Genomic DNA, 21,819 nt, shown 5'->3' on the forward strand with positions numbered 1-21,819 from the left:
ACCAAATAGGTTTGGTCCTGTGTTGAAAAAAAAATACTGTGGACTCCACTTTTGCTATCTCATATATGCTTTAAACATATTTTAACTAAGATTTTTATATATTTTAACTAGTTTCACTTCTTTCTTTTCTCTTCCCTTCACTTCTGAATATAGCGTGTGTTGGTTGTAGGGAACTTTATAATTTAGTTCACTGGCTAGAGAATATTGAGATGGGACTGCAAAAGAACCAGAGAGCGATTGGATATAACCAGCTAAAGTTTTGTAAAAGACTACCACAAACAAGCCAGCATCTGAATATTTCCTCCTCTATAGAGGCCCAAAAGGGGAAGATTTTCCCTGCTGCATGCTTAAAAGTGATGCTCAGGCATTCTCATATTTCTGTCTTGGATTTGAAGGCTGAGAGAGTAATGTTAAAACCCAACAATAGTTTGAGGTTAATGATGGAAGTGGTGGTTATCAAACTGAGAATCCAAGGGACATGGATGTATATGCTCACAAACTTTTGAAATCACTTCTTGATGAGAAATATGGAGAGAAATATGGAAGGATATTACTTTTGATGTTTCCTCATGCTGCAGTATGATTTCATATCAATGATACACTTGAAGGGGTGTTCCTGCTTCCTAATACTTTATTTTGAAGATTTACTGAGTTAAGAAGATAGATGCATTACATTTTTTTTTTTCCTTTGCTGACCCACCTACCTACTTGGCTCTGCCACAGAACATCAGTCTGGAACTGTGCAAGAAGCAGCAACAGGAATGTCACTAAGCTTCTAGTCCAGGATATTATGGAAAGTAACTCTTATAAAGATTAAAATGTTAAAAAAGTCCTCCTATTTTAAGGTAATTAGGGGATTCAACAACTGGAAGACCTGCTTTATAGGTTTTTGGTATAATATGAATTTGCAAAGCAATCAGTTATGGAGAGAGAAGGGAGACAATGAAACAATTTTATTACTGATTTCATCTACTTTTTCATCATAATTCCAATAATAAAAATATCTCTAAAAAACTAGAAAAGCAGAAGATAAATTTATCTATAAATCTATGGAGGGAAAGAGGAATATCTACATTTATAAGTAGTAGATGGAATCACAAAGTACCATATTAACTGACTGTATCATATAAAATGCAAAAACTTTTTTTTTAAGTTTTTTTTTTTTTTAAACTTACTCATTAGAAAAGAGAAGGAGAGGAGAGAGACACTCAAGTATACTCTGCACTCAGCGCACAGCCCCTTGTGGGGCTTGATTTTATGACCCAAGCTAAAACCAAGAGTTGGATGCTTAACTGTGTCACCTAGCCACCCCAAAATGCAAAATCTACTATTTGTAAAAAGCTAGAAGACAAAAAGACATCCAAGGAATTAGCAAAATTAATTAATAAGAGCAGATGAGGGACTAATGTGTGTATATGCATGTAGTAATAAATATTTATGGAAAAGATTGTTATATGAAGTTTCAGAGGGGTGTGTGTGTGTGTCTGTGTTTTTTCTTTTTTAAAGATTTTATTTATTTATTCATGATAGACATACAGAGAGAGAGAGAGAGAGAGAGAGAGAGGCAGAAACACAGGCAGAGGGAGAAGCAGGCTCCATGCAGGGAGTCCGACGTGGGACTCGATCCTGAGTCTCCAGGATCAGGCCCTGGACTGAAGGTGGTGCTAAACTGCTGAGCCACCTGGGCTGCCCTGTCTGTGTGTTTTAATTTGCTAAGGCTCTTATACAAATCTATTAAGAAAAATGCTATACAGCAAAAGATAAAAGTCCAAAGGAACAGACCAAAAAAAAAAAAAAAAGACCAATAGTAAACAAATATATGAAAAAAAAGTTCAATCACACAAAAATCAAGATGTACATTAAAATAATAAGGAATATTTTACCTATAATATATCAATAAATTACAACAAATGAGGATATGGTAAAACTGTTACTCTCATATACTGCTGATGATACATGTATCAATGGTAAGAACATCATTTGGTACAACCCTTTTGGAAAATAATTAGTAGTGTATATGAAAAGGTATAAGAATATCCATATTATTTGACTCATTAATTTTAAGTTTATAATGAGGAAATAAGTCTAAATAAAGAAAAACATATGATAATGATGCACGATTATTTAATGGGATAGCCAATTAGTGGAATATAATTGTGTAGACATGAAAAATTACAGTTGCTTCAATTTTAAGGATGTTTACTACTTCATTGCAGGATAACAACAGGTTTCTAATTTTCACATTTAGTGTTTTCTAAATTTTTTAGAATAGTCATGTTATATATTTTAAAGAAAGTTAATTTTGCAAAATTGATTCTAAGTTCCATGAGGGCAGTGAACACTCACATAGAAAAACAAATATGAATATTATAATATATATAGGTGATGATTTAAAGGGAAGAGATGAAATATGGGTATATAAAAAAAAGTATTTATCAGGAAAATATTGCAAGAAAACACATCAAAATATTAATAGTGTTAAGGTGGCAGTATTATGCATTTCCTATTTTTTCTCTAAATTTCTGCCTTGTTAAATTAAATTTTTAGTATGGATTAAAACTAAACATCATTAAATATGTAATTTCCATTATATTATAACTTGGCATGTATAAGAAATAAAAGTAAAATAGATTGCTTACCTCTCTTTCATCCATATTCAACCACTGCTTTGGATCTTCTTCAGTAGCCAGAAAGGCAATTAGTTCCAAAGCAGTAAGACGAGTTTGCCTTCTTGATGAGACAAATATCAAAACAGGTTTGGCTGGAGAATGGCTTCTAATTGCTATTGAAAAGTTGTGGAAAATAAAAGGGTAAGCTACTTATAACAGAATTTGAATGTCATTAGGATATCAAATGGATTAATGAAATTTAATATAATTGATTTAAGTGAATTCTTGACTTGGTCATGAATTCTACTTGGATCTGTTAGCAATATTAGAGAAATGATAGGAAAGGAAAGGAGGATAAACCCACTCAGGGGAGTTTATTGCCTGGACAGGGGAAATTTAACTGTGTTAGTTCTCAGCTATATTCTGAGCTGCTGAGGCAGGTGACTCTTAGAAAAGCTGAGACCCTCCAGGTAACAGCTGTATACAAATATTCAATCAATCTAAGGTGGAGTTTTTGGGTTTGTGTTTCTGCTCGCCTAAGCAATGATATTACAGGGTTAATTGGTCCTGGGGTCTGGGAAGAGTCAAGTTATGTAGAGTGATGAAAACTCTGTAAGAAAAGCCACAGAAATTCCTTTTATTTTTTCATTACCCATCGATGGAATAATTTAGACTTTGTATCAATAAACTAGTAAGAGATAAGTCAAGCGAAAGTTTTCCATTTTCCCCAAACATATGTGTAAGGCTTCAAGTGGAGAGATGAAGAGAATGCCGAAGAGAATGGAAGAGAATATCATACCTGAGTCTATATCTGAGTGATGGCACATGGAAAGTAGACATACAGAAGAGGAAATGAATAGTTTGAAACTTGAGTCATATGGACTAAAAGAAAAATTACCTAGAGAGCCACATAAATCATTTGACCTAATTGGAAACAAGATTTCTTTACATTGGCTCCAAAATGCTGATAAGATGGCACAAGTAAAATTTATACTTATGTGTACACAGGTCTCTTAAAACAGAGATATTTAAAAGGTTTACATAAAAAGTTCAACTTTTTTGTAATTTCTTGTTTGAAATGTGAGCTGCAGAATTTCTTTTTATGGGTTAAGAAACTAGGTTTATAACAAAAATGTTGACATGACCTTGACTATATTTAGCCCCTAAGAGTGAGAAATGAAGCCATGATAAAATCACATTTCTAAACTCAAAGAAATATAGTGATACATTACAAGGATAATAAGTAGTTTATAAGGACAGCTACTATACTGATATCATATTTAGAGAAATATGTTTCAGTTATTTACTATTGATTTATATAACACAAAATACTTCATTTCAATCATTAGTATGCGATTGGCCATTCCCTAAGTAAATATAAGCAATCACAACAATATATACCATGAAAGATAAACTCATTTATGTTATTTTTCACTCACAGCTTATCAGAATATTACAGAATATAAATGACAATGCTTTGATAAATTATATTAGAAATACAATGTTTAAAATACACATATTAGTACAATATTGGTATCATTTGTACACATAATCATGAATGAATCTGTCTCTTTTATAAACCTCAACATTTAATGGATTTTTGCTGCTGCAAGAACAGGTGTGGCTGAACAGCTCACGGCAGATTTATTGTTCATTAGTGATTTTATACAATGCTTCTGTGGAGGTGTAAATAATCTGAACTGCCAAGATTGGTCTCTAGTTCACAATCAATACTTTGCTTCTGTCATAAGGCTAATTACAGCAGCTAAAAAGTCACCTCACAACTGTCACCTCACAATCAACAGCAGTTCACATTAGAGAATTTATTTTGGAAGTTATTTTTAATTGATATAATAAATACTCCTTATGCAGCCTAAACAAAACATGTTTCAATGAAATAGGAGTGTTATTCTTAAATCTTTCCTGTTTGCCTAATTTGTTAGGAAGGGAAAACCAAAAAATAAAACCAAACAAAAACAGAAGCATCATTAAAAAAAAGTACTGAAATTTGTAAGTTTTATGGTTTCTGGTAAAGATTAAGATTATGTGATTTTTTTTCTATACTTATAGCTCCTATTTATCATTTGTTCAAGCTACTACCATTAGAAAAATAACTTAATAGATTAACTTTAAGAATGATTTAATTACTTTAAAAAAAATACATACTTCTTTTTCTACTACCAAGACAGTATCACCTATTAAATTTCTCCATTTTCAATAGTTAATTCAACAAACATTTTAATGCCTTAGCATAAACTTAAGTTTTACACATATCTATAAGTTGGAGCAGTATCACGCGTTCAAAGAAATCCGAATTACCTAGAGTGTATTTAAAGTCTCCCATACAAAATGGCTGCTATTCATTCCAAGGATCTAAAGCTTACCTTGGAATGTAGGTTTATTCATACTGGCCATACGAGGACAGTAATGTTGACCCGGGAAGCCTTGAATGTGAACTTCCAGTGGAACTGGGCGTACTGATGGTCGGAAGTTGAACAAGCCCATCTAGAGTAAAACAAGAAAGAAGTCATTTTCAGTTTTTATATGTAAGTTTATAATATTACAATAATCCTTAATAAAGCCAGCTAAGCCACTGTATTAGATGCCTATTTATCAGTCTTCCATGTACCTGATGAATATTGAGCCAGTCGGCAAGGTCTCTGGCATTAGCTAATGCGGTAGATAGTCCAACTATTCTAACAGGCTTTTCTGTGTGCGATGAGATGAAATTTGTTCGAGATACAATGACTTCTAGAACAGGGCCTCTTTCCTCCCCTGGGAAATAGGAATAATACATGTTAATCATTTAACAAGTCCTGATGCCGCCTGCGGCAAGTATGAGAGTTAAAATGCGCAAACTGGTATCAGATACAGTGGTACCCACCAAGCAGATGGATCTCATCTATGATGAGAATAGTGACTTGTTTCACATAGTTCCTATTTTGCCAGCTTCTACTGACTCCATCCCACTTCTCTGGAGTAGTGACGATAAGGTCAGCCTTAGCAATGGATTTCATATCAGGAGTCACATCCCCAGTTAGTTCAATAACTCTGGAAGGGAAGAAAAATGATACCTTTCTCTAATAACTCATGACCTTGGAAAAGCAAAAATACCTTTCAAAACAAAAATTTATAATGCTTAACACTACTTTATCTCCCTCTCCTTCTGATTTCTGAAAGTTTCTGTGAGTCGAATCCAAAATACATTTCTTAAGAATTCTAAAAGAATGTATAAATTCAAATCACTGATAATTAGGCTTTTACGAGGATATGTCAAACTTTGCTATGATTATGTTTACAAATTCTCTGTCCTATGTGTTTTTACAGCGTTGAACTCATACTTCCTTCTCCATATGTTGGAATAAATACCTTTCTAATGAGAGAAAGTGTTAACTTATTAAGACAAAAAGAGGCATTCATTAAGAGTATAATTATGTGTAAGCTTCATTTCTTTTTTCTATAGATATTACAGGCAAATTCAAACATAATAGGACATAAACAACATATGCTGAGGGAAATATGTGCTACCTCATTCTAAGAAACCCCAGTTTTTTGGGGCAGCCTGGGTGGCTCAGTGGTTTAGCTCCACCTTTGGCCCCAGGGCGTGATCCTGGAGACCCGGGATTGAGTCCCATGTCAGGCTCTCTGCATGGAATGGAGCCTGCTTCTCCCTCGGTCTGTGTCTGTCTGTCTGTCTCTCTCTCTGTGTCTCTCATGAATAAGTAAATTAAATCTTTAAAAAAAAAAGACCCCAGTTTTATAGAGAGAAAGAGGGTAATCTGGAGGCCAACTCTAAATTTCAGGTAATCACTAAATAATTTTAGCATCTGTCTTAATCCTCAAAGAACAAAAAAAGGGCAAGATTAGTTTCCCCAAGTACAGTGTTTCCAAAGCTTTTGCTTATTTTTATTCATTTTTTATTTTTACAATTTATTATTTTGAATATGTAATATATTCATATGGGTTCAGTGAATGTGTGTCTGTAACATGTCTATCTTCCAGTCACCTGGTTCTTGTTCTAAAGCAACCACACATTTATATTCTTTACCATTAAAAAAAAAAAGATAGAATGCTTTACTTAAAAACATTTTCTATAGTATCACTGGAGATCATTCTTTCAGTATATAAAAAGTTCATTCTTTATAGAACAATACAATATTTTGCATTGTGTAAATGTACCACAATTTATTTAGTCATGTTCTATTGGGTACTAAGGTTACCTGCAATCTTGCTATTAAAAACAATCCCACAATTAATAATCTTGTGCAATATTAAAATATCTTTTTAAAAGTCATGTTCTTTAATGAATTTCTGTTTTTCTATTAATTGTTTACATGTCAAATGCCCTCTACGTGGTTTCTGGGAGACACTCTGAATGATATGAAAGAAAAGTAAAGAGACAAAACTTCTTTTTTTTAGAATTTAAAAATGTATGTTTATTTTTATTATTTTTTTGAAGATTTTATTTATTTATTCATGAGAGACAGTGAGAGAGAGAGAGAGAGAGAGAGAGAGAGAGAGAGAGAGAGAGAGAGGCAGCGACATAGGCAGAGAGAGAAGCATGTTCCATGCAGGGAACCTGATGTGGGACTCAATCCTGAGACTCCAGGATCATGCCCTGGGCCGAAGGCAGGCGCTAAACCGCTGAGCCACCCAGGGATCCCCCGAGAATTTAGAAATTTTGAAAAATTATCTTGCCAAGCAAAAACATTCATATTAAATAATTTAAGGACATTCATTTTCCAATATTAAAACAATGGGAATATTGATAACATTTTAACATTCATCACAATACCTTTAGAATAAAAGACTATGAAGATCATTGTAAAGGCATTCAACAGGTTTATGCAAATCTTTTATTTGTTGTTCTTTTTAGGTTATTCAAAGCATGGTTTCTGAATAAGCAAGAACTTACTTTTTACCAAGTTTTTCCTCTATCCTTACTTTCCAGTCATCCATTCTTTCACGTACCAGGGCCTTTAAGGGTGCAATATATACTGCCTGAAAGGGAAGGGGAGGGTAAAAAGATCTCATGAACTCAGGGACATTGTTTTCAAATAAAGGTAAACTCCATCTATATATGATAGTGTAGTTTTAAAATGTTTCTTTTATTACTGAAAAGCTTAAAATTTTAAATTAATGAGAAAAGTCATTAACTTGTTCAAACTACCTTTATCCAAAGTAGGACAGAAATATAACATAAAAAAGCTGACATAGAAAATTTTAAATATTAAAAAAAAACTGAAGGCATTTTCTGTAGGTATTCATATTCTAATGAAAAGTTTTCCCTGGTATTATGATCAAAAATTATCTGAATGAAAAAAGTTACTACTTTTGAAATTCTAAAGAGAGATAAATATGGTTGTTTAAATTTTAATGCAGATTTTATAAAAGATGACAGTCACATTTTAGGTGTTCTACCCTTTTAATAACAACAACAGCAACTGGTCTTTAATACTGTAGATTGTTCAGTGAAAAAAAAATTCCTTCTTATTAAAATGTTTCAAATTTAGAGTAGAGCTCTCCTGTTGTATGTCTTATAATGTATTGATAACCACAAAATATACTCAGAATTAGGAAAACTTCACGTTAAGTAGGGAAGGAAAGCCACTAATTGAAAATGACTGAAAAAAGAAGTTAAAGCATTTCTAAAATAATACAAGATGAGGAAAATACCATGTAATTCCAATCACAATGTATGAATTAGCTCTCTTGAAAAATAGTCCTTCTAAACTGTATGTACTTCACATTTCAAGAAAGCATAAAATCAATACTTACCTGACTTATCACATTATTTTACATTAATAATATGGCCATTTGCAGAAATGTGGAATAAAAACTGCCTCTGTATCTCATGTGTATAATCAAACTGTACTAGCATTTCTTTATAGCAAAAGGATTTGTTTAAAAGTCTTTATCTTATAAATATGGCTATGAATTAGGTATCTTACAATAAGGAAAGGACATGTGGAAACTAACATGTACATTAGAAACCTAACTAGAGGACTCCAAAGGTTAATATAATTTCTTTTTCTGGCCAGTTATTCTAATACCAATTTGGTCCCTCCAGAAAATTCACTGAGAGAGTGACAAATCTACTCACTGAGTCCTGCTGTGTGTTTAGAACTTGCTAGTTTACAGATTATGAACTGCATTTCCTAATTTAATGTAAGCATGTGACTCCTTCAAACAGACCTTTGAAGTAGGGTACTTGTTGAAGACTCTGAAGATAGCTAATTCGGCAGCAACAGTCTTTCCTGATCCAGTGGGTGCTCCAAGTAGGACATTACAGTCCGTATGATACAGTGTATGAAATATTTGTGTCTGCACAGGGTTAAAGTGGCTAAAGTTGTACAGTGCTTCATATGCTTCACATCCCAAAGCTGTGATTGGTAAAGGCTGAAGATCCAGTAATTCTGAAAAGATGAAACAGGTACTGCTATACAATAACTGGAAAAAATGCAAAATACTGAACACTATCTCTCAGGAAAAATTATAACAATCCTTGATTCATTGGAGGGGAAAAAAAAAGCTTAACATCAATTTTTATATACTAGTTACAGGTCTTCCCTCCCCCCATTACCACATTTATAATATTGATATATTGGATGCTTTTTTGGGAGAGTTCCTCATATACCAACTATAATGCTACATATATCTCTCTTTTGTAATCAGAAAAGTAATCTGAATGACAGGTGTATGAAAAGATGCCTGGTGTAGAAGAAAATTAAATCTACCCTAATCTGTAGAAAAAGGAAAACCACCTGCAAAATTGCAATACTAAAATGGTTACCAACAACAAATTTCCTTTGATCTGTTAGAAAACTAACCAAACCATAATCGTTGAGTGAGCTATTTATTTACCCAATGTAAACTAAAATAAACTTAAAATAATTATTGGAAGAAACTTAGGTGGAAATTTCAAATCAGAGAATGCCTGGGTAAAAAAAAGAACTGTGCTGAGAAAACACAGGAAAAAACAAATTCAGTTGTATCTCATTCTAGAAACTAGAGCTGTAGGAGATTAGATAGTTAAAATTATTTAGAGAAATAAAGCTATATGCTCTTGAACTTGAGAGACATTGTATTTTCCCACAATCCAGAAAGGTATCAGTTAGAAACATGGAAGGCAGCTTTACTCTCAGGATTATTTCATTGAAGAGGATTCTACCCATTTGAAGTCTGAATAAGGAGGAAAAACAAAATCTGGAAGGACATGGTGGTCTGTATCCTGAGTGAGATCTTTGTAGCACAGTTTCAAAAGAGAAAGTATAGAGAATTCTCTTCCCCAAAATTGTGCTTAAAAATGAAAAGCTATTTTTAAAATATTATCTTAGTCCCACAGTTCTAAATTAATAGATATGTAATTGAGAGCTGACCGCCTAAATTCTCTATAGCATATCATAATCTCCTAAATTTTCTGTAGCACTGAAAACTCAAGAAGGGAGGAAGTTTTAACTTGCAATGCTAATCATAGACATATTCTTAATAGGAGCTAAAAAATAAACATTTTGGTATATACTGACAATGCTAAATTATGATGATTCACTTCTGTGAAATGTGAAGAATTTTCTTGTTTGATTTAGCCTCAACAGGGTGGCCACACATACACTCAGCCAAAAAGAACTGGGAATCATTGAGGTTACATCATACATTTCTAATATCAACTGAGATGTCACGGTGGTGCGTTTAACTGCTTTTTAAAGTGTAGTCAGAAGTCAACTAATTATATAAATAAGGTGATATGTGCTTGGCCACTCAACAGAGAAGTGATTAAATGAGCATTAAAATATAATGTTAACGCATGTTAAAATTAAGTACTGCAGTCAAAGAGATCTAGTAGTGATGATGTTAGCGTATATTTTAAAATTAAAGCACTGAACATTTCTACATATTTTGAGATTCTAGATATCATATTTGGCATATTTGATTGAAGAAAAGCAGAAAGGTCCTCTTCAATGAGTATGTAAGTGTAAGTAGATATTGCAATCTCATTTCTCTATGTTGACAAACTTTTTAGTTCTGTCAAGATAGATATCAATGTGGTTTTAAGCTGTAATCTAAAATATTTCTCTTCAAGATAAGCTAATAAACAAGGTATATACATTTGACAAAAATGGCAAAGACATTAATGCCTGCTTCCATTTCCCAAGTACTGTTAAAAAATGTATTCATTAAAAATAATAAGAAATAACATTTTTATTTTGGAAAAAGTTTGTCTTCAGAAGAATTATATGGAAAAAAATGATCATTTTTCTCTAAATTAAGGGCCTCTTGAAATCATTAATTATGAAGGCTCAATGAGAAGAAATACGTTTAATACACTAATAGCTCAATCTAAAGATTTTTTTTTTAAATAGAATATAGGGGGTTTAAAACTACCACTTTAAACATTTATTCATGAAATTCTGCTTCTTTAATAAGTCAAAAATATAAAGACTCTTCCTCATGTTACAAAAATCTAAAATGGATTTTTGTTAGTTATGACAATGAAAAACTGTTACATGATATTGCAGATTACCATATACCCTTTATCATATGTGTGTGGGAGAAGAGAATATAAAAGGTACATGTTGTTTGGAGGATGAATGACTTGACATATAGTGAATCCATTCTGTACTGATATCATAACCTGACTTCTTAATATTAGCTTTCTTTTTTTTGGTGCAGGGGCATACTATATGAAGAAAAATAACCTGCAATTTACTTTAATTAATTCATTTAACACACTAGAAATAAGTTTAAGTAACTAGTAATAAGCGCAAAGAAAAAGGATATCTCAAAAGTTTCCCAGAGAGCAGATTAAATGGCAATACTTTAATGGAAAAGGAAGGAGATATGGAGACACTGTAGTGATTATGTATAAAAATACAGATAAATGCATAATAATACTGAAGTAGTGCGTCTCCAGCTTTTTAGAACTATGATGATTGAACTAGGCTTAATGTTTTTGGAACTCAAAATTAAGGCCCACCATTAAAGCTCTACCAAATGTATATATAGATTTGAATTTGAAAAGCTCTTCAAACTATATTGAGAAATAAATTGGATTCTGATTCAGATTTAGACAATTTTAAAGCATAGACACTTGCAACTTTAATTAAAACAACATTTTTTGCAAAATCAGTGATGATTCAAGTTACTATTCAATGTTACCTGTATGGGGAGGATGTCTCTCTGGTAGAATCAGATGTTGAAAGTTGATAATACATACAGCTTCAGCTCCTAACCATCTATCAGACACTGCTCGGATGTAATATTGGGAAGGCAAAGGCTCAAAAATAGGGATTGTAAATACCAGAAGTTGAGCTTCTTTACTAATGACCTAATGTGAAATAAAGTCTCAAATGAATATGAATATTCTGATACCAAAAAGCCTTAGTCTATTGTTAAGACAATGCTATCTACAGAAACAGGTACTAAACATAAGAAAATTATCTTGGGTTTCTAAATAGCTGAGACAGTCAGGCACTTCAGAAATTTCTATGTGGTACTCTGCTGAGGATACCTGATATTATAAAAGTAAAATTTATGCTCAATTTATATTATTTATATATGTATATCATTATGTACTAACAGATTACCAGTTTGATTCACTATCAGAATTCCCAAACTTCCTTCATAAAATCATGACTTTTACCAAATTATTTACTTAATATTTTTCTTTGAATTCTACTACCACCTTAAGTGGAATAACAGAATCTAGCATAAGTAGAAGGTAATCATGAAAACAAACACTGCTGTAAAATTCTATTGCTGTCCTCCCACGGTTCCCAGCCTAAAGCTTGCTTTCTCTATGATAAAAAGAGAAATCACAGATGAAGCATCACAGTTAAAGATATGCTAGCATCAGGGATCCCTGGGTGGCGCAGCGGTTTAGTGCCTGCCTTTGGCCCAGGGCGTGATCCTGGAGACCCGGGATCGAATCCCACGTCGGGCTCCCGGTGCATGGAGCCTGCTTCTCCCTCTGCCTGTGTCTCTGCCTCTCTCTCTCTCTCTCTCTCTCTCTCTCTCTCTCTGTGTGACTATCACAAAAAAAAAAAAAAAAGATATGCTAGCATCAAATTGAGTCTTTTGGGATTTATGGAAAATTTTAAAAAGTGTCCTTTTCACAATGTGAGTGAATACTCTTTAGTATTTTATTTTTGTAATGTATAAAGTTGTTTTTATTTATTTAATTTTATCGATGACATTATTTATCCTATCCAGGTGACATATTCCTTTCCTCTGAAAGTTATGTCTTAAACCATGATAAAGATTACAATTCCATTTCTCAAACTAAGATCACATTGATTACACAAATACAATACAATTACATGAATACAAATCCAATTCCTGTTTTCTTTGAACCCGAACAGAAAATACATATATAAAAATAAAGCTTTAAAGGCACTATGAAATTACAGAGAAATGGTATATTTTCTTCTTTCTATGATACCAACATAGTAAGAGTGACACACCCATGTTTACCTGCTTTTTTAGAACGAGAAAATACTCTGAATGATAAATATGATCATTTGTAGGGTCTTCTACCCAAATCCACCAAGGTTCTCCTACTGTCCCATGGACCTAGAAGAAAAAAAATATTCTAATACTAAGTATATTTTAACTCAAGTAAGGGATATTGTTTGCAAATCCAGCACCTATTCTCTCTCTTTTTCACAGCTTTATTGATATATAATTTACTTAACAAAGTTTACTCAATTAAAGTATACAGTTCAGCTGTTTTAAGAGATTTATAAAGTTGTATAACCATCTCCATAATCTAATTTTAGAATTACCCCCCAAAAGAAACCTTGTACCCTTTTGCAGTCACTACTTATCTTTCCCTACTGTCCCAATCCCCAAGCTTGACAACCACAATCTACTTTCTTTTAAAAATCTGCCTATATATATTGGACATTTCATATAAATGTAATCATATATGTGGTCTTCTTTGACTGGCTTCTTTCATTTACCATGTTTTCAAGGTTAATTCATGTTGTATCATGCAATAGTACTTCATTCTTTTTCACTGACAAATAATATTCCATTGGATAGATAGATATGCTGTGTTTTGTATACCCATTATTCTCCCTCTGTTTTTATTTTCCCTAACAAAGCCCAGTCATGTTCAGTGTCCCTGTCTCTTTTATGTGACTCAGGAGTAGGTGACCTCGTTACTCAGGATGATTTTGGTTAGAACAAGCCAATCTGCTTACAGTATTCCACTCATAACAAACAGTTTGTGCCCAATACTGGCCGAATTAGACTGAAGAAAAGGCCTTATGGTCCATGCTCAGGGTTGATGAAGTAGGACACTTTGGAAAGTGTCCAAGAGTACCAGGACAGCAAAAAGATGGGCCCTAAATGATAGTCATAAATAGACTCAATCATTTTTAAGGTCTGTTCTACCCATGGACCTTTTATTGTGGAAGATAATATTTTTCTGCATAAGTCAGTTTAAGATAAGTCAGGTTTTCTGTTCTTGCAGCTAAGAATAGAAACTGTTAACTATATAAACTAGCAAATATTCTGTCTAATGAATTAAACTGTAGAAGACTTTTTTATGGATACTGACAGAAGAAAACAGTGTGAAAAAAGGAAATAAAACTTTTATGCATTTCAAAAACCCTATATTAAATATAAAATGAAAAATGAGTATATGGCTAACTAATTTTATATTTTATGTAAATTTTTTTGTTTACAGAAATATTAAATATAATTTTATATCATTTAGCTCTCACAGAAATTCTGTGAGAAAGAAAATTATTATTATTATCCATGTTTACAGATGAGAAAATTGAAGGAATTACTGGTTAGGACAGTTCAAGATAATTGGTAAAATTGGATTAGCACTATGGTTGGGTAATTTTTAAGCATGTTGTGAATAAAATTAATTCACATTAAAGACATACTAAAAATCTCAGGTAATGTAGAAGGTATTTACTTATACTTAATTAGAACCTTACGATAATCATGTAAAGTAGGCATTGCTACTACAATTACAGATTTACTTGGCTTCCTCACTGACTTCTTGAAAGGATTGAGACTTATTTGCTTTTTTTTTTTTTGACTTATTTGCTTTTGTATCTACAATCTCTACTGTAGTTTTTGTACAGTAACTGCTGCAAAAAATAGACCTTAAAAATGTTGACAGAATAAGAAGAGGACCCAGAGTACATCTTCATATATATATATATATTTGCATATATACATATTTGTATATACACACATATGATTTCATATGTTGATATATGAAAAAATAAAGCTAAAATATAAAATATGGTCAATGTACCACAAAATTATCTACTTGTACATATTTTATAAATGATTATATCTGAAATAGTTATGTATGGGAATACCAGGGTGGGGAGAGGTCACAAACAGATGTGACTAACTATAAACATAGTTACCATAAAGATTTAGAAAGAAGAATAAAAAAGCGGTAAAAACAGAAACTGGAATGTGTTGGGTGCCAAGGAAGGACATTTTCATGAAGGACAATGTATAATGCTGAGTGTTCAGAGAAGTAAAGAAAATAACTGAGAAGTCATTTATTATGGCAACCAGTTAGGTTTTGGTGATCACTGAGAAAGTAGACTCAGCAGGAAAGAAAATGGTGACCAGGAGAAAATAAAGAAGTCCCTTTCTATGTGTCTAATGGTAAAGAAAAGAGGAGATAGACAGTTTGAGAAATATTAGGATTTTAAAAGGGCTCTTTAAGCACAAAGAATGTTGACCCTTTTAGTGGGCTAAAATGACAGAGTAAGTGGAGTTGGCAAAAATGAAGATACCAGAGAGAAAATTGAAGAAGAGAGAATTATGCAAAGTCTTTATGTAAGTGAATCCACTAAACTACTGCTCAATGTTGAACTTTCAGGTACCTAAGATGTTCTGTAGAGGTCTCACTGCTTGACATATTAATATATTGTATCACGTTTTTAAAAGGATGATAACAAATACTACTACAATGTTTTAAATGAATCTTCAGTGCATATTCTTTTTAGAGTTTTCTATATGGCTCAAGGACAGCTGTAAGGAGATACAGAGATACAGATACAGCTGAACCTGCAGCACAGATATTTCTGCTTTCATTGATATAGATATTTTCCACTTTTACCTGATCATTCCAAGTAAAATCAGGGCAGATGCTCAGTGTAACTCGTAGAACAGTCCGTGTGATGGGCTGAATGGATGCTTCCATTGTAACAGAAGGAATCTGATGAACACATTGTTTGACCTTGAGTCCAATATTCACATGATGCAGCATGTGACCTGTAAGGAAAACATCACACAGAAGAAATGTTTTCAGACAGGAAAAAAAGCAATATAATCTGACTTGTAAATGGGATTTCAGAGAAGGAGGTTTTATTGCTTGTTTTATGATTTGCTATGTAGAATAGTTGACATTCTTGACCTGGCATGTTTGAATATTTTGTAATAGTTAACTTGAATTAGCAATTCATAGCTCTGAAAACCAGTATCAAGGTTTCTTCTGCTATTAATAGGGTTCTTAAAATTACTGAGACTTCACAGTGTTTAAACTACTATAAACAGCTCCACTTTTCTCCTAGTTAGCTCATGACATGTTAAAATATTTAGTATTTTGTGAATAAAGCCATTAATTCACACAAAGTCTATTTCTCAACTCCATAACCACGATGGGAAATGCTTTAGCAATCAAACACAAATCACCGATCCAAACTCATTTCCAGAGAAAAAGTAAAGCTAAAATATAAAATATGGTCAACGTAGCACAAAATTAACTTCTTATACCTATTTTCATAAATGATTAGATCCTGAAGTAGTTATGTATGGGAATGACAGGGTGGGGAGAGGGTCATAAACAGATGTGACCAACTATAAACATTTTCTACTTGAATTCAAACAATTAAGTGGAAATGGATAATATTTAATACTATCAACATTTCTTATATTATCTTGAGTTTTCATAATATAATTTTTTAAAGTATGTTTACAAACAAATCAAAATGTTCTATGTTCACCAGAATTTGAAACTAAAGTGGTTTTCCTTATTTTGATAAAATGTTTACATATGTTACCCCAATATAAGTACTCTTAACTTCTCTAGTTAATATCCTCAATTTCTCTCTATTTTTATTGACACCTTCTACAATTTTGTTTTAAGGTGTTCTTACTATAAGTCAAAGTAACTATTTCAGCCTCTCTTCTCATCATTGGACATTTTGCCAGCAGTAGTCCTCATTTCTCTTCAGCCTGACTCCTTTCATGTGTAATGTCTTTTTTTTTTTTTATGTTAAAGATTTTATTTATTTATTCATGAGAGACACCGAGAGGTAGAGCCTGCTTTTCCCTCTGTCTATGTCTGGACTCAATCCCAGGACCCAGGGATCATGACCTGAGCCAAAGGCAGACACTCTACCACTGGGCCATCCAGGTGCCCCTTTAATGTCTATCCTATTCAGAATCTGAAACTTAACTAATCAATACATTATAAGTTTGTCCAATAAAATGTTAAGGTACGTGGAAATGTATCTAGGAATAATTTTTCAACACCATGTGATAAAAGCAGAAGAACAAGTGCTATTTACATACCAATACCAACTGGATTTAAAACAGTAAAAAGCATTTCTTGAGTAATGTGAAAATGTACAATAGTTTTCTTTTATAGCTAATAAAATAATGTACAGAACAATACATTAAAACATTTTTGCTTCCTTCTTACCTATTTCATCTTTCCTCATGTCTTTCAGCTTATCCACAGTAAGATTTTTTTCTTCTAATCTTGTTAGAATGTGTGGTGGTAGGACTGAAAACTGTCTTAAAGGGCTAGCCCAACCCCAAAGCCTCTTGTCAATGACTTTACTGAGATTCAGGAGCCTGTAGGTCATGGCAGGCCAACGTTTCCTCAGAGCAATTTCAAAAAGAGCACGGACAATTCTAGCTGCATTCTGAAAAATAAAAAGGGGGTTTGTGGTTAGATACAGTGTACTTATAATTTGTCATTCACATTAATTTTTTTTTCTTTTAAAGATTTTATCCATTTATTCATGAAAGACACCAAGAGAGAGGCAGAGACATGGGCAGAGGGAGAAGCAGACTCCCCGCAAGGAGCCTAATGCAGGACTGGATCCCCGGACGTGTCCAGGATCACGACCTGAGCCAAAGGTGGATGCTTTCTTGTCAAATCTCAGATGCTAGTCTCATATCCAAGTTCTCAGGAAGCTCCATCTTACACTCCATAACCAGAAATGAAGGAGGAAGAGATAAAAGGTATGCAAAAAATGGAGAAGGCTGTTGAAGCCATCTAGAATATAAGATACAGTGAAGGATACCCTGGGGTACATAGGGCAATGATTAAAAGTCTACTTAGAGAAATAAGGAGGACTTTCGGACCCAATCAGACAGCAAAAGTAGCGTGAGCAGGGTGATAAAAGGAAACACTGATGAGTTCAGCTACCTGTATTAATGGTTCCCTATAAACCAAGCAACATTGTAATTGCTTTATGTATTTGATTTAATCTGTATATTATCTCATTTAATCTTTATAGCAACTGCATCCGATTGGTCTTGATATTATGATTTTATACAAGAAGATAACAGTTTGGTGAGGTTAATAATTTGACCTAGATCACACATAGCTGGAGGCAGAGTATCTATTCAAAGCCAGGTCTAAATAACTCCAATTTGGGCAGCCCTGGTGGCTCAGTGGTTTAGCGCTGCCTTCAATCCAGGGCGTGATCCTGGAGACCAGGGATCGAGTCCCACTTCAGGCTCCCTGCATGGAGCCTGCTTCTCCCTCTCCCTCTGCCTGTGTCTCTGCCTCTCTCTCTCTCTCTCTCATGAATAAATAAAATATTAAAAAAATAACTCCAATTTAACTTCAAGATTCTAAATTCGGTGGTCAGAAAAACTTCATTAATAGACATGTAGAACTTACAAGAATTGAAACGCTTTTAACGTCTCTACATTTGGTTTCCATTTATTTTGCCTCCTTCCCTCTATTACTAACTTTGCAGATTATTTTTACTGAAGATTGTTTTTAAAGTCATGAACTTGGAGACACCTCACAATATCAAATGACATCTATGTCTGAAAATGAAGAATGCTAAAATCTAGTCAAAATCATAAAAAAGAGATGAAATAGAGTGACGATTTTAAATAGCAAATAGGTGATCTGGCTTGAAATTATAAGGTAAAAAACGACTATAAGAGTTAAGGGCTTTGGTTTTACACTTTATATAAAATACGTATTTTGCTCTTGGCAAATTTGACTACTTTTGTACAGTATTAGAAATTTAAGAATAAAAATGGTATTTAGAAAAATGAGGACAGTTCTGATACCTATTAAAAATTATAGGATGGTTCTTATTAGGTCCAGAGAATGATGAATAAAATGAACATTTTGATTACTGTATCTACCAAATAGGTCTTCTTCTAGCATAAGTCCCAGTTGCTCTTGTAAGAAGATGCCAGGCTAATTGTCCCAACTGTGTTTAAAAGTGTTTTCTAGTAAGAACCTATAGTTGTTCCCTAAAAGCTAAAAGAAATGGAAGGAAAAATCCCATGTGACATACAAGCAGGCATCTTAATCTGGAATGATATAAATTGAGTGGGAATAATGATCAGTCTCTAAAATACGCAGTTTAGAAAAGCTAAATATAGGCTTCTTTATAAAATCATAGAATACTTGAGCTAATAATTTATTTCAGGGGCTAAGAATCAAATTTTAGAAATATAGAAGGAATTATTATTTTACAAAGCAGAGAGGGTGATTGTGGAACTGTTGGTGGCTTACATTTAAAATATAAATTCAACAATAATTTATCTAATGCATTTGAGGATGATAAACCCACAATAGCTATTTAAGAAAAACCAGGATGCTTTGAGATATAACCTTAATTTTCTGAGACTGACTTTCTAGGCACCAATCTTGAAGAAACCCTAAGTGTTATATTGTAAAGCAATTTGTGTGTCGGTCTTTGATAATACCTTCATAATCTTGAATCTAACAGAAATGTGGCCAGATTATTCATCCAAAACTCAGAAAAGCTTTAACTTTTAGTTAAGTCATTAACTATTTCAATATAAAATAATTAGAAAATGTAAAATGACAATATTATATTATTTTTCAGAAAAACAGATAAAAGAAGTTAGAAACAATGGTTCCTATAGAAGTCACAGGGTTTAGAGATTTTAAATAATATAATTTAGAGATTACAAATTATATATATTTGCTATGGCAGGAAACACATGTGTTCCAAGATGCACACACACACACATAAAAAGGTTTTACCACATCCACATTTCTTTTTTTTTTTTTTTTAAAGATTTTATTTATTTATTTGAGATAGAGTAAGCATGAGCTGGGGGGAGGATCAAAGGGAAAGAGAAGCTGATTCCCCACTAGGCAGACAGCCCAATGGGGGGTTCCATCCCAGGACCCTGGGATCATGACCTGAGCCAAAGGCACATGCTTAACTGACTGAGCCACTCAGGTGCCCCTACATTAGCTTTATATAGTATATGAAATCATTACCTGGTTCCTGGTTACTTTGATTAAATTACTGAATTCATTCAAATTGTTTACCAATATATCTTTGGTTCATGTTTGCAAATATTTCACGTTTACAGTTATTTCAAAGCACTCCTGAGTATTTATGGCTGTTAATAATAATTTATTTAACACAAAACGTACTTTTTCTATATAAAGTCTTTGAACAAAATTACCAACATAAGATACACAGCAGAATAGTTTCTATATTTAAAATAAGTTTAAGCTTTATTTCTCCTTAACTTAGAGCAGGCATTACTCAAAAAATGATGAAAAAGGGATTCTTTTTAAATTTTATTTTAATTACAGTATAGTTAACATAGAGTGTAAGATTAGTTTCAGGTGTACAATATTTGCAAAACAGTATTTAAAAAACTTACACATTTAGTGTGCTGTAATTTAGGGACTAATTTTCTTTCAGTTCTTAATTTTTAAGTATCATAGGGAAGAAAGATTACTTTTTTTATCAGAGACTTATACTGAAAATATGGTAAGATGTATTGCTATTAAGCCTCATTTAATGTTAAAAAAAGTTTGTTTATATTTCTAACATTTGGGTAAGTTATAAAGTTTCCACAATCTTTTACTGCACTTGAAATATTCTTGCATTTTTGCCCTTTGTAAGTATAAGAAATGAATTTTATCATTAAAGCAGAAAAAAAACAAATGTTGATATTTTTAAACTCTAAAATGAAAACAAAAGCAACATCAAAAAGAGCCAAATCAACCACCAAATCCCATCTCCATTTCTGATCTATTACACAGAGGACAAAAATGGGCAAATTAAACAGAACAAGTTCTCCAATAAAACGGTAATTGGTAGCATGCCACCATGCAATACATTCATAGTATAGCATGAATTAATTTCTTCAGTCTCTAAAATTAAGTAAGGAAGAGAAACAGGAAGAGAGTAATATTCTTACCTGTGCAACATATGCAGAATCTGATATAAGGGAGAAACTGTCCATCTCTCCTCGGCTGATATAAGTTTGAAGTAGGATGTTTATTTTCCCATAACTGTTCTCTACACCTCCAGGAGCTGCGAGTTCACAGAAATTGTTTAATAAGGCATCGAGCTCCTCTATTTCCTCTTCTCTGACCTGGAAGAATCAATGTTTTTATAAGATTATTTGGGCCGATTTATTGAAATTTTTCATACTGAAACTAAGCCACATTGCATGTTTTTTTTAAAGCTTCCATTTTCAACATTTTTCTTTTGTACACTGATAAAATAGTAATTTTTCACAGATAGCTAATAAAATACAATAAGAAACTATCTTGAGGCTGATACAATTACATTTTATTATTCATCACCAATATTAAAGTTGCCATTGACATATAAAAATTTGATATACCACAAAAATTAAATCTTCTGACCTCACCATCCTTCAGTTGATGAGATTTCATATTTTATTTGACCAGAGTAAAACCTCTGCCCAAATGGATTAGGGCAAAGTTGAATTATCTTCAAATGCATTCATTACAGTCATATATTTTTATATGGTATAACACATTCATAGCTTAAAGCTATGAAGTACTATGATTCACAGTATTAAAGTTTTCACTGTTAATAAGATTAAATTATAATACAGGTACAGAAATACTCATATCTAAGTTTGAATCATGCATGTCCTTTATATTTTCTTCAGTGAACCTTATATTGCAAATAAACCAAAATCTACATACTATATT

The 21,819-nt window shown here is 32.7% G+C and overlaps 1 protein-coding gene across 2 annotated transcripts in view; it reads right to left on the reverse strand.

The window, feature by feature from the left end:
- The window catches only part of ASCC3 (activating signal cointegrator 1 complex subunit 3), a 349,769-nt gene that overhangs the window by 107,652 nt on the left and 220,298 nt on the right, over positions 1 to 21,819 (reverse strand). For both annotated transcript variants that reach the window (XM_055329663.1, XM_055329664.1), the window contains exons 20-30: positions 21,051 to 21,227; positions 17,299 to 17,524; positions 15,712 to 15,866; positions 13,080 to 13,178; positions 11,766 to 11,934; positions 8,805 to 9,025; positions 7,525 to 7,610; positions 5,494 to 5,660; positions 5,239 to 5,384; positions 4,994 to 5,114; positions 2,640 to 2,782 (exon numbers count right to left, since the gene is read on the reverse strand). In XM_055329663.1, coding sequence (XP_055185638.1) covers positions 2,640 to 2,782; positions 4,994 to 5,114; positions 5,239 to 5,384; positions 5,494 to 5,660; positions 7,525 to 7,610; positions 8,805 to 9,025; positions 11,766 to 11,934; positions 13,080 to 13,178; positions 15,712 to 15,866; positions 17,299 to 17,524; positions 21,051 to 21,227 — 1,710 coding nt within the window. The remainder of the gene's footprint in view (positions 1 to 2,639; positions 2,783 to 4,993; positions 5,115 to 5,238; positions 5,385 to 5,493; positions 5,661 to 7,524; positions 7,611 to 8,804; positions 9,026 to 11,765; positions 11,935 to 13,079; positions 13,179 to 15,711; positions 15,867 to 17,298; positions 17,525 to 21,050; positions 21,228 to 21,819) is intronic.

Source organism: Nyctereutes procyonoides, unplaced genomic scaffold (assembly GCF_905146905.1).
Source record: "Nyctereutes procyonoides isolate TBG_1078 unplaced genomic scaffold, NYPRO_anot_genome, whole genome shotgun sequence".
In the NCBI taxonomy this organism is placed as follows: domain Eukaryota; kingdom Metazoa; phylum Chordata; class Mammalia; order Carnivora; family Canidae; genus Nyctereutes; species Nyctereutes procyonoides.